General features: G+C 41.1%; 2 protein-coding genes across 2 annotated transcripts; both read left to right on the top strand.

The window, feature by feature from the left end:
- The first annotated feature begins 1,680 nt into the window (after positions 1-1,680).
- LOC133061230 (olfactory receptor 7G1-like) lies at positions 1,681-2,613 on the top strand. The gene has a single exon (XM_061149219.1). The coding sequence runs from the start codon at positions 1,681-1,683 to the stop codon at positions 2,611-2,613; it is 933 nt and encodes a 310-aa protein (XP_061005202.1).
- An 8,029-nt stretch (positions 2,614-10,642) lies between these two features.
- On the top strand, positions 10,643-11,596 carry LOC133062745 (olfactory receptor 7G1-like). Its single transcript, XM_061152145.1, has one exon. It carries the CDS (start codon positions 10,643-10,645, stop codon positions 11,594-11,596), a length of 954 nt encoding a protein of 317 aa, XP_061008128.1.
- The last annotated feature ends 2,318 nt before the right edge of the window (positions 11,597-13,914 follow it).

The raw sequence follows: 13,914 nt of genomic DNA, 5'->3' as shown, positions 1-13,914 counted from the left end.
CAGAAATGTCAACCATCATTCCACTCTGATGCCACTCAGGTAACCTAACGTCCCTCAGTAAGATTTGGAAGTGAGGACAGGTGTCTCGCTATACTTATCCAGAGGAAGCTGCGAGGAAAGAATATACACCAGATGATTAGAAATAAGCTACTCCAGGCCTGACGCCTTTCTCTCATCTTCTTCTCACATTTCCTTGTACTTTGCACCAGCACTCAAATGCCCCTCATTGACTAATGCTGTATTCACTCTTACTAGAACCAAAACCATTTCCTCCTGAGTTGAAATCTGCATCTCCCTTTTTTGAACTTTTTACTTTACACTGGAGTAGAGCCAGTTAATGGGAGTCCCGGGTGGCACAGTGGTAAAGAATCCACCTGCAAGGCAGCAGATGCAAGAGACGTGGTTTCCATCTCTGGGTCAGGAAGATGCCCTGGAGAAGGAAATGGCAACCCACTCCAGTACTCTTGCCTGGAAAATTCCATGGAGAGAGGAGCCTGGCGGGCTAGAGTCCGTGGGGTCACAAGAGAGTTGGACATGACTCAGCATGCTCACACGCACATACACACGTTGTTGTCGCCATTTAAGGTGGACCGCAAAGGGACTCAGCCATATATATACATATATCCATCCTTCCCACAACTCCCGTCCCATAACATTGAGCAGAGTCCCCTGTGCTACACAGTAGGACCTCATGATTATTTAAAAAACAGAAACAGATTCACAGACTTAGAGAACAAACTTACGGTTGCTAATGCAGGAAGAATGAGAGGAAGGGACCGTTAGGGAGTTTGGAATCAATATGTACACACACTATATTTCACGTCTGCATTTCTTAAAACAGGATAACTATTAAAATTTTTCCAACATTCACTTGCAATCTGGTGGTGGTATGGGGTGGGTGGACAGGAAGTTTGGTAAAGTTCATCTTATCTTCTCATTCATTTCCTGACATTTGTTATTGTTGTTCAGTCGCTAAGTCGTGTCCAACTCTTTGCTACACTATGGACTGCGGGGTGCCAGGCTTCCCTGTCCTTCACTGTCTCCTGGAGTTTGCTCAAATTCATGTCCATTAAGTCAGTGATATCATTCAACCAACTTATCCTCTGTTGCCCCCTTCTCCTGCCATCCTCAATCTTTCCCAGCATCAGAGTCTTTTCAAGGAGTCAGCTCTTCTCATCAGGTGGCTAAAATGTTGGAGCTTCAGCTTCAGCATCAGTCCTTCCAATGAATATTCATGCTTGATTCCCTTTAGGATTGACTGGTTTGATCTCCTTGCTGTCCAAAGGAGATCAAGGTTATTGACATACCTATGTATTATTTCAGTTTCCTGGCTCTGAGGTCTCTGGGGATCTAGACAGAATATTCAGCTGCCTCCCTAATCTCTCTCTAGAAAATTACCAAGTGTCTCAAATAATCTGAATGGTATAGTTAGTGTATTATAAAAAGTGACTACCCCTTAAGCCCCTATGGGAATTAATAATGGAGGATATCTGTTGTATCAGGTTCAGTTTTTTAAAAATTAACAGAATAATATGTGTACAGAAGGAATGTTTCTTATTCTTCTCTGTCTCCATCTCATCCCAAGAGAGGGTTTGCCTTTTGTGATTCTCCTGCTAGTGCAGAAAATCCACATTTGATATGTTGTCAGTTTCCATCCTTCCCACCAGATTTTCCCACAACATGGGACCCAGAAACAAAACCGGAATTTTAGAATTCCTTCTTATGGAAGTGACAGAAGATCCGGAACTGCAGCCACTCCACTTCATTCTGTTCCTGTTCATATACCTAGTCACCATTCTGGGAAACCTGCTCATCATCCTGGCTGTCATCTCTGACTCCCACCTCCACACCCCCATGTACTTCTTTCTCTACAACTTGTCCTTTACTGACATAAGCACAACCACGATCCCAAAGATGCTAGTGAACATCCAAATACAGAGTCAGAGCATCACTTATACAGGCTGCCTCACCCAGCTCTGCTTCATCCTCATCTTTGTTGGTTTGGAAAATAGTCTTCTTGCAGTAATGGCCTATGACCGGTATGTGGCCATTCGTCACCCACTGAGGTACATGACCATCATGAACTTCTCCCTCTGTGGCCGACTGATTCTATTCTGCTTGTTTATTAGCATTGTGGATGCCCTGATCCACAGTCTGATGGTGTTGCAGCTGACCTTTTGCACAGACCTGGAAATCCCCCTCTTCTTCTGTGAAGTTGTTCAGGTCATCAAGCTTGCATGTTCTGATACCCTGATTAACAATATCCTGATTTATTTGGCAACTGGCCTTTTTGGGGGTATTCCTGTGTGTGGAATCATTTTCTCTTATATTCAGATAGTATCCTCTGTCTTGAGAATGCCATCAGCAAGTGGAAAGTATAAAGCTTTTTCCACCTGTGGGTCTCACCTCTCAGTTGTGTCCTTATTCTATGGGACAGGTTTTGGGGTGTACATTAGTTCTGCTCTTACTAACTCTTCCAGAAACACTGCCATGCTTTCAATGATGTACACTGTTGTTCCTCAAATAATGAACCCCTTCATTTACAGCCTGAGGAACAAGGACATGAAAGGAGCCTTGAAGAAACTCGTCGTTAGGACTGCTTGTCTTCTGTGACTGTCTCTTCTGCTTTGTACTGGCATTTCTAGAATGAACCAGAGTCACAGAATGTCAGGTTAGCCAGAAAGCCTGACTCTTGAACCACCAACTTGTTCTAAAATGACTAGATAACATAGTGGCTAAGTGAATTTTAACTTGAGGTTGAAACCCATCTTGCTGTTTGCTTGGCTCAGTGATGTTTCAATAAAGAGTTCCATTCTCTAATCTTGGTTTCCTCCATGCATTCCTTAAGAAGCTAATGGAGGCAGTAGGTATACTGATATTGTTGGAACATCAGAAGAAGAAATGTGGAAAATTTGGATATGTCAGGGAGAGGGTCTAATAAATTTGTGGACTTAAGAGCCTTGATTTTGCCTAATCTCTTGGTTGGTTCTGAGAAAGATCTATATAGTCAAAGCTATGCTTTTTCATCAATTCAGTGGACATGAGTTTGAGCAAACTCCAGGAGATATGAAGGACAGGGAAGCCTGGCTTGCTGCAGTCCATGGTGTCTCAAAGAGTCAGACAAGATTTAATGACTGAACAATAACAAATTGTTTTTCCAATAGTCATGTACAGATATGAGACTTGAACCATAAAGAAGGCTGAACACCGAAGAATTGATGGTTTCAAACTGTGGTGCTGGAGAAGACTCTTGAGAGTTCCTTGGACTGCAAGGAGATCAAAGCAGTCAATCCTCAAGGAAATCAACCCTGAATATTCATTGTAAGGACTGACGCTGAAGCTGAAGCTCCAATGCTTTGGCTACCCGATGGGAGAGCCGACTCACTGGAGTTGGGATGCTGGGAAAGATTGAAGGCAAAAGGAGAAGGGGTCAGCAGAGGATAAAATGGTTAGATAGGATCACTGACCTAATGGACACAAATTTGAGCAAACTTCAGGAGACAGTAAAGGCCAGAAGAGCCTGGTGTGCTGCAGTTCATAGGGTCCCAAAGAGTCAGACACAACTTAGTGACTGAACAACAACAGAATTGCATCCCGTGGTCAAGCCTCCTGTGAAACATGTGGAGAGCTGTTCCTGCAAATTCCAACTCAGTCATTCCTGATACCCACCACAGATAAACTGCATCTGTGCATGGCAACATCAACATCCACCACAGCTCAGTTTTCTGACCTCTGTAATTGCTATATTGTTGCTGTCTCAGTGGTTTGGGATGATTACGAGACATTCAATTTTGATCAGTGAGGAAGCTTTCATCTTTACTGAGATAAAGTAACCCTGATTCGAATGTGCCAAAACAGTGTTCTCTTACATTACAATGGCTTCAGAACTGGGGGAGGTAGAGAAAAGTCGTTTACTCCTCCAGGCAGTGTCTTTAACCTGGGAGCGGTTGTTTCCCTTGTGAGCCAAGACGGCTGCAACACGTGCAGGCATCATATCACAAAATGTTTACCAGAAACAGAAAACTGACTCAATCCTATATGTCTTAATATTTAACCATTCATTGAATCATCTGCAATATACACCCTTCATTCTCTTCACCATGAATAAGATCAAATGTCCCATCTGAAGTTCATTCTCAAGGTGGGGAAAATGCTTATTTTGAGAGCTTAAGACTGACTATATGCAGTGTAATTCTTCCTTTGAATTCCACCCCCATAAGCATTAAAAACACCTTAGATAACTTCTGACATGTAGTAAAGGACTCAATAAAATTAACTAATATCATTGGGTTCCATGATGTGCTTTTATTCATAATTTGTAAACTTACTGTTCTCACATATTTTTACTACTTTCTTTAGCAATTAGGTTAGTTTTCCTTCATGTTGTATTATCAGCTTGTTTTTCTAATCTGTGTCATTTAATAAAATAAATAGTATTTACGCAGCAGAAATGAACTCATTTCAAATACTCTGGACTTGTAAGTCATATGTGGTATCTTTTCAAAATATATGTTCTTTCTGATACTGTTGGAAATTTTGTTTCTTTGTAACAGTTTTCTGGTGTTATAAATAAATCATTTTGAATAGTGCCTAATATGTGTCTGGTGTAAATGAGAGTGTTGTGTAATTGAGATGGAAATATTGGGTATTAGAGATACTGAGTCTCCTTTGTGTGGTTACAATAAGTCTTCTTTTGAGCAAATTTATACGTATATTGGAAAGCTGTCAGACACGACAGAGGTGGACACAACTGAGCAACTGAACTGAACTGAACTGGAAAATTGCTGTTCAACCTCCCAGTCACGTCCGACTCTTCATGACCCCAAGGACTGCAGCGTGACAGGCCTCCCTGTCCCTCATCATCTCCCAGAGTTTGCCCAAGTTCATTGTATCAGTGATGCCATCCAGTCATCTCATCTCTACACCATCTTCTCATTCTGCCTTCAGTCTTTCCCAGCATCAGGATCTTTTCCAATGAGTTGGCTGTTTGCATCAGGTGACCAAAATATTGGAGCTTCAGCTTCAGCAACAGTCCTTTTAAATGAATATTCAGAATTGATTTCCTTTGAGATTGACATTGGAAACTACTGATGATCTATATCATCACCAATACATTTTCAAGAATATTGACAGTCTAATGGGTATAAAAATGACTTAATAATTCACATATATCTTATTATTAAATGATTGATAAAATTTTCAGATACTTATTTCCTTTCTGTTAAGTTTCTGTTTGTGGTGTTTCTCCTGAGTTGCTTATCTTTCTCTAATTGATTCACCTGACTTTGTATTACCAGATTATTATTTTCAGTTGTATGCACTGCAAATTTCTTTTTGCATGTGTTTATTACTTTTGGATTTTTTTTTTAAGCTTTGGGGTAGTGATGGGATGAACACAAGTGCTTAGTTTTAATGCAGTGCATTTGTTAATATTTTCCATAATGGTTTGTGCTCCCTAGATATTTTTTAATAAAACCCAAGGTTACTTCAATCTGAGGAATTCACCGTTTTGGCTTTTACATTTGAAACAATACTTTTTCTAGAATTTAGTTTTGCCTTGATGGGAGGTAAGGATCCAAATTCATTTTTATGTCCCTGAATAAACTGTCCATTTATGTTCTGGTCTTTTTCTGGGCTCTATATTATCATCAACAAGTCTTATATTTACACCTGTACCAACTTAATAGGTCTTAATTATTGTAGCACACTATTCAGCTAAAGAGCTTCCTCCATAGCTCAGCGGTAAAGATTCCACACGCTATGCAGGAGACATAGGAGATGAGGGTACAGTCTCAGGGTCAGGAAGATCCCCTGGAGGAGGAAATGACAACCCACTCTAGTATTCTTGCCTTGAAATCCCATGGAGAGAGGAGCCTGGCAGGCTACAGTCCGTGGGGTCACAGAGAGTTGGACATGACTGAGCACACACAGAGACGGAAAGCGAAGAAACTATTAATATATATTGAAGCCATTTTGACAAATTAGAGAAGGTGGTTGTGATATAGTAATTGATCAAAAACAGGATTGTCACAGAGAATATTTTGCAGTTCAATTGTGTAAAATATACACAGTTAAGATTATGATCAGGAAACATTTAAAGACTCTTGGAGAGATAAACCCTGAAATTTTTGTGTTGTTTTTTACACTAACAACTATGCTTTAAAATATGCTATTTGTGTAATATACAGCATATATTTTATAAGTAATTATAATATATAAAATACAATAAAATAACTTATTATAAGATTATATATATAGTATAGTATAGCATTATGGAATTGTATCCTTGGTCTCTAAGGATTTGCACAGTCCTGGGATCACAGTGATAATAAAATTGCTTGACTAATGAGGAGCTTTGGAAATTGAACCTCTAGGGAGTACAGAGATTGTGATCTGCCTGTGACCGTCCCATTCAATAGTCCTTTCCCCCAAAAGAAGTAACACACCTGAGCCTCCTTCATAGAAGACCCCTCTTGCCCAGGAGCCTGGCGGCTCACTCAGTTCCTCTGCCCCTCCTAAATACAGATGGAACACTCGGCAGAAATGTCAACCATAATTCCACTGTGATTCCACCCAGGTAACCTAATGTCCCTCAGTAAGGTTTGAAAATAAGGACAGGTGTCTCACAATAGGTTTATCTGTGATGAGAGAACATGCATCAGATGATTAGAACAAGGCTTCCTGCCTGACTGTCCATCATCTTCATCTCATGTTTCCTTATACTTTGCACCAGTATTCAAACACCTCTCATTTACTAATACTGTATTCACTCTCTCCCATAATCAAGACCATTTCCTCTTGAGTTGAAACCTGCAACTCTTATTTTACCTTTTTATTTTATATTGGAGTAGAGCTGATTAACACTATTGTGATAGTTTCAGGTGGACAGAAAATGGACTCAACCATACATATACATGTGTCCATTCTCCCCCAGAGCTCCCCTCCCATCCAGGCTGCCACATAATATTGAGCAGAATTCCCTATGCTGTACAGTGGGACCTCATTCTTGTTCAATCACTCAGTCATGTCCGACTCCGTGCAACTCCATGGACTGAGCATGCCAGGCTTTCCTGTCCTTCACCATCTCCTGGAGTTTTCTCAAACTCATGTCCAGTGAGTCCATGATGCCACCCAAACATGTCATCCTCTGTCGTCCCCTTCTCCTCCTGCCTTCGATCTTTCCCAGCATCAGGGTCTTTTCCAATGAGTCAGTTTTTTTTTTGCATCAGGTGACCAAAGTACTGGAGTTTCAGCTTCAGCATCAGTCCTTGCAATGAATATTCAGGACTGATTTCCTTTAGGATAGACTGGTTTGATCTCCTTGCTATCCGAGGGACTCTCAAGAGTCTTCTTCAACACCATAGTTTAAAATCATCAATTCTTCGGCGCTCAGCTTTCTTTATAATCCAGCTCTCACATCCACACATGACTACTTGAAAAACCATAGCTTTGACTAGATGGACCTTTGTCGGTAAAGTAATGTCTCTGCTTTTTAATATGCTGTCTAGGTTTGTCATAGCTTTTCTTCCAAGGAGCATGTCTTTTGATTTCATGGCTGCAGTCACCATCTGCAGTGATTTTGGAGCCCCAAAAAATAAAGTCTCTCACTGTTCTCATTGTTTCTGTATCTATTTGCCATGAAGTGACGGGACTGGATGCCATGATCTTAGTTTTTTGAATGTTGAGTTCCAAGCCAGGTTTTTCGCTCTCCTCTTTGACTTTCATCAAGAGGCTCCTTAGTTCCTCTTTGCTTTCTGCCATAAAGGTGGTGTCATCTGCATATCTGAGGTTATTGATATCACTCCTGGCAATCTTGATTTCAGCCTGTGCTTTATCCAGCCTGGCATTTCACATGAAGTTCTCTGCATATAAGTTAAATAAGTAGGGTAATGATATACAGCCTTGATATACTCCTTTACCAGTTTGGAAACAGTCTGTTGTTCCATGTCCGATTCTAACTGCTGCTTCTTGACCTGCATACAGGTTTCACAGGAGGCGCATAAAGTGGTCTGGTATTCCCATCTCTAAGAATTTTCCACAGTTTGCTGTGTTTCGCACAGTCAGAGGCTTTAGCATAGTCAATGGAGCAGAAGTAGATGATTTTCTGGAATTCTCTTGCTTTTTCTATGGTACAATAGATGTTGGCAATTTGATCTCTGGTTCCTCTGCCTTTTCTAAATCCAGTTTCAACATCTGGAAGTTCTTGCAGTAGTCTGAACATTCTTTAGCAACGTCCTTCTTTTGTTTTTTTTTTTTTTTTTTTTTTTTTTTTTTTTATTTTCTTTTTTTTTTTTTTATTTTATTTTATTTTTTTTTAATTTTTTTATTATTATTATTATTTTTTTTTTTTCCAGTGGGTTTTGTCATACATTGATATGAATCAGCCATGGATTTACATGTATTCCCCATCCCGATCCCCCCTCCCACCTCCCTCTCCACCCGATTCCTCTGGGTCTTCCCAGTGCACCAGGCCGGAGCACTTGTCTCGTGCATCCCTCCTGGGCTGGTGATCTGTTTCACCATAGATAGTATACATGCTGTTCTTTTGAAATATCCCACCCTCACATTCTCCCACAAAGTTCAAAAGTCTGTTCTGTATTTCTGTGTCTCTTTTTCTGTTCTGCATATAGGGTTATCGTTATCACCTTTCTAAATTCCATACACATGTGTCAGTATGCTGTAATGTTCTTTATCTTTCTGGCTTACTTCACTCTGTATAATGGGCTCCAGCTTCATCCATCTCATTAGGACTGGTTCAAATGAATTCTTTTTAATGGCTGAGTAATATTCCATGGTGTATATGTACCACAGCTTCCTTATCCATTCATCTGCTGATGGGCATCTAGGTTGCTTCCATGTCCTGGCTATTATAAACAGTGCTGCGATGAACATTGGGGTGCACGTGTCTCTTTCAGATCTGGTTTCCTCAGTGTGTATGCCCAGAAGTGGGATTGCTGGGTCATATGGCAGTTCTATGTCCAGTTTTTTAAGAAATCTCCACACTGTTCTCCATAGCGGCTGTACTAGTTTGCATTCCCACCAACAGTGTAAGAGGGTTCCCTTTTCTCCACACCCTCTCCAGCATTTATTGCTTGTAGACTTTTGGATAGCAGCCATCCTGGCTGGCGTGTAATGGTACCTCATTGTGGTTTTGATTTGCATTTCTCTAATAATGAGTGATGTTGAGCATCTTTTCATGTGTTTGTTAGCCATCTGTATGTCTTCTTTGGAGAAGTGTCTGTTTAGTTCTTTGGCCCTTCTTTTGGATTGGAATGAAAACTGACCTTTTCCAGTCTTGAGGCCACTGCTGAGTTTTCCAAATTTGCTGGCATATTGAGTGCACCACTTTAACAGCATCATCTTCTAGGATTTGAAATAGTTCAGCTGGAATTCTATCACCTCCACTAGCTTTGTTCATAATGATGCTTTCTAAGGCCCACTTGACTTCACACTCCAGGATGTCCGGCTCTAAGTGAGTGATCACGCCATTGAGGTTATCTTGGTAATTAAGATTTTTTTTGCATAGCTCTTCTGTGTATTCTTGCCACCTCTTCTTAATATCTTCGGATAAGTTGTGGTGGAGAGTTCTGACAAAACGTGGTCCTGTGGAGAAGGGAATGGCAAACCACTTCAGCATTCTTGCCTTGAGAACCCCATGAACAGTATGAAAAGGACGTTGTTGGTTATTTACAAAACAGAAATAGACTCACAGACTTAGAGAATGAACTTCTGGTTGCCAGTAGGGAAGAATGGAAGGAAGAATCCCTGTTTGGGATTGATATGTACACATGTCTATATTTGAAATCTGCATCTCTTAAAACAGGATGACTATTATAAAATTGTCTGACATTCGCTTGCAATCTTGTGGTGGTTGGTAGTGGGTGGACAGGAAGTTTGGTGAAGTTCACCTTATTTTCCCATTCCTGGTTCTTGACATGTGTGCTTAGTCACTCACCTACATATTTTTTGAGTTGCTTGGCTCTGGGGTCTCTGGGGGTCAAGACACAATGTTCAGCTGCCTCCTTAGTCTGCTTCTCTTTCTAAAATTACCAAATAGTATAGTATAAATAATATAGTTGCTTTCCTGGTGCTTCAGTGGTGAAGAATCTTTCTGCCTATTCAGGAGGCATGGGTTTGATCCCTGATCCAGGAAGATCCCACGCACTGTGGAACTACTAAGCTCCATGCGCCACGACCATGGAGTCTGTGCTCCAGAGCCCTGGAGCCGCAACTACTGAGCCCGCACACCATAGAGCCCATGCTCTGCAACAAGGTGAGCCACCGCAGTGAGAAGCCTGAGGGTAGACCCCTCTTGCTGCAGCTGCAACTAGAGAAAAGCCCATGCAGCAAGGAAGACCCAGCACAGCCAAAAATAAATAGAAATAATAGTATGAATAGTGTAATATACAAAGATGACTACCCATTAAGCCCTTGTGGGAATTAACCATGGATGACATTCTGCTATATCAGCCTCAGTTTTTTAAGAAAGTAACGGAATAACGTGCATACAGAAGACACGGTTCTTATTCTTCTGTTTGTCTCCACCTCATCCCATGATAATGTTTTGCTTCCTGCTGGTGCATAAAACCCACATTTGATTGTGCTGTCAGTTTCCATCTTTCTTACCAGATTTGTCCACAACATGGGACCCAGAAACAAAACAGGAGTTTCGGAATTCCTTCTTATGGAAGTGACAGAAGATCCGGAACTGCAGCCACTCCACTTCATTCTGTTCTTGTCCATTTACCTGGTAACCACTCTGGGAAACCTGCTCATCGTCATGGCTGTCACCTCTGACTCCCACCTCCACACCCCCATGTACTTCTTTCTCTACAACCTGTCCTTTACGGACATTTGTTTAAGCACAACCACGATCCCAAAGATGCTGGTGAACATCCAAACACAGAATCAGAGCATCACTTATACAGGCTGCCTCACCCAGCTCTGCTCTGTGCTGGTGTTTGCTAGTTTGGAAAGTTTTCTCCTTGCAATAATGGCCTATGACCGATATGTAGCCATTTGTCACCCACTGAAATACATGGCCATCATGAACTTTCGCTTTTGTGGCCGGCTGATTCTATCCTCCTTGTTTATTAGCATCATGGATGCCCTGCTCCACAGTCTGATGGTGTTGCAGCTGACGTTTTGCACAGACCTGGAAATCCCTCTCTTCTTCTGTGAAGTTGTTCAGGTCATCAAGCTTGCATGCTCTGATACCCTCATCAACAATATCCTGATATATTTGGCAACTAGCATATTTGGTGGTGTTCCTGTGTGTGGAATCATATTCTCCTATACTCAAATTGTCTCCTCAGTTTTGAGAATGCCATCAGCGGGTGGAAAGTATAAAGCTTTTTCCACCTGTGGGTCTCACCTCTCTGTTGTGTCCTTATTCTATGGCACAGGCTTGGGGGTGTACATTAGTTCTGCCCTTATCAATTCTTCCAGGCAGACTGCAGTGGCTTCAGTGATTTATACAGTAGTCCCTCAAATGATGAACCCCTTCATCTATAGTTTGAGGAACAGGGACATGAAGGAAGCTTTGAGAAAACTCATCAGTAAGATACCACTGCCTTTTGAGGACTGTGTTATTTAATTGCCACACACTTGTGTGTTTTCTAGTTGTTATTCTCTTATATAGGGCTTTCTTGGTGGCTCAGACAGTAAAGAAGCTGCCCTCAATGCAGGAGATAGGGTTCGATCCCTGGGTTGGGAAGATTCCCTGGAGAAGACCATGGCAACCCACTCCAGTATTCTTTCCTGGAGAATCCCATGGATAGAGGAGACTGGTGGGCTGTAATCCATGGGGCCACAAAGAGTCAGATACAACTGAAGCAATTTAGCATGTACACACACATTCTCTTATTTCTAGATTCATACCACTGTAGTCAGAAATGACACTGTATGATTTCAATATTTTCAAATTTATTGATACTTGCTTTGTGGCCTAAGATGTGAACCATCTAAAGAGTGTTCTCTGTGCACTGGAGAAGATTGCTCTATCTGCTTTTGTTGTGTGTGGTGTTTACATAGGGCTTCCCTGGTGTCTCAGACAGTAAAGAATCTGCCTGCGATGCGGGAGACCTGGGTTCAATCCTTGGGTTGGGAACATCCCCTGGAGAAGGGCATGGCATCCCACTCCAGTATTCTCACCTGGAGAATCCCCAAGGACAAAGGAGCCTGGCAGGCTACAATCCATGTGTTTGCAAAGAGTCGGACACGACTGAGCGACTAAGCACACAGCACAGTGTCTCTTGGGTTTTGTTAGTTTATAGTGATTTTTAAGCCCTCTGTGTCATTTTTTGTTTATCCAGAGTTACTATCCTTTGCTGAAAATTTGCATTAAAATCTGTAAGTGTTAGTGTCGAAATTTGAATTTCTCACTTCACTTCTGTCAAGTTTGCTTCACATATTTTGAGGCACTATTGTTTGGTGTATATATATATCTCTAATTGTTCTATAATCTTGAGTATTAACCATTTTATCTCTATCTGGCTGTCTACCTATTTCTGTCTATCCTTCTTTGTCTAGTTTAACAATTTTGACTTAAAGTCTACATTTTTACTATATTAACTCTCTTTTGGTAACTATTTACGTAAGTTTTTCCATTCTTCCATTTGCAATCTATTTGTGTTTGTGGATCTACAGTGAGTCTCTTATAAATCACACATATTCACATGAGGTTTCTTTTATCTTTTTCCCAATCTCTGTGCTTCGGGTTAGACAATTTAATTCACTTATTTAAAATATCTACTCACAAGGAGATACTTAATTCTCTACCTAAAATTTATTTTCTGAATAAACCATGTTTTTCTCCAAATATATACCTAGGAGTGGGATTCCTGGATCACATAGTAATATAAAGTGTGTGTGCATGCTTGCTGAGTAATTTCAGTCATGTCTGACTCTGAAACCCTATGGACTGTAGCCTGCCAAGCTCCTCTGTCCATGGGCTTCTCGAGGCAAGAATACTGGAGCAGGTTGCCATTTCCTCCTCCAGGAGATCTTCCCCACCCAGGGTTTAAACCCACCTCTCCTGTGCCTCCTGCATTGGCAGGTGAATTCTTTACTATTAGCGCCACCTGGGAAGCCCCAACTACAGTCCATGGGGTCACGACTTAGCAACTAAACAACAAAACAAAGCCTAAAGGATTCCTTTCATTTTCTTTTTACCTGTGCATAAGAAAATAAAATCACCTCGAAATAAAATAAGCAGGTAAGTCATCAGAAGACATCATCATCAAATGAGAACTTCCCTGGAGATCAAAAAGTTAAAAATGGATATGGCGAATGCAGAAACAGAACAGTTCTCTTCTTAAAGTAACAAAACATTTTGCATAGAGACAACATTCCATTTTTATTTTCCTCCATTCCTGCCCTTCCATTCTCGGAGGCAACTACAGTCTTAACTTTATTGGGTCCCTTGGCATTGTGTTAAGCTGTTTTTATAACCTCAGATATGCAGATGACACCACCCTTATGGCAGAAAGGGAAGAAGAACTGAAGAGCCTCTCAATGAAAGTGAAAGAGGAGAGTGAAAAAGTTGACTTAAAGCTCAACATTCAGAAAACTAAGATCATGGCATCTTGTCCCATCACTTCATGGCAAATAGATGGGGAAACAGTAGAAACAGTGGCTGACTTTATTTTTTCGGGCTCCAAAATCACTGCGGATGGTGGTTGCAGCCATGAAATTAAAAGACGCTTACTCCTTGGAAGGAAAGTTATGACCAACCTAGACAGCATATTAAAAAGCAGAAGATAACCCTATATGCAAAACAGAAAAAGAGACACAGATGTACAGAACAGACTTTTGGACTCTGTGGGAGAAGGCAAGGGTGGGATGTTTCGAGAGAACAGCATCGAAACATGTATATTATCTATAGTGAAACAGATCACCAGCCCAGGTTGGATG

Source organism: Dama dama, chromosome 9 (assembly GCF_033118175.1).
Source record: "Dama dama isolate Ldn47 chromosome 9, ASM3311817v1, whole genome shotgun sequence".
In the NCBI taxonomy this organism is placed as follows: domain Eukaryota; kingdom Metazoa; phylum Chordata; class Mammalia; order Artiodactyla; family Cervidae; genus Dama; species Dama dama.
The sequence above is the reverse complement of the archived record's forward strand: the minus strand, read 5'-3'. Positions and strand labels throughout refer to the sequence as shown.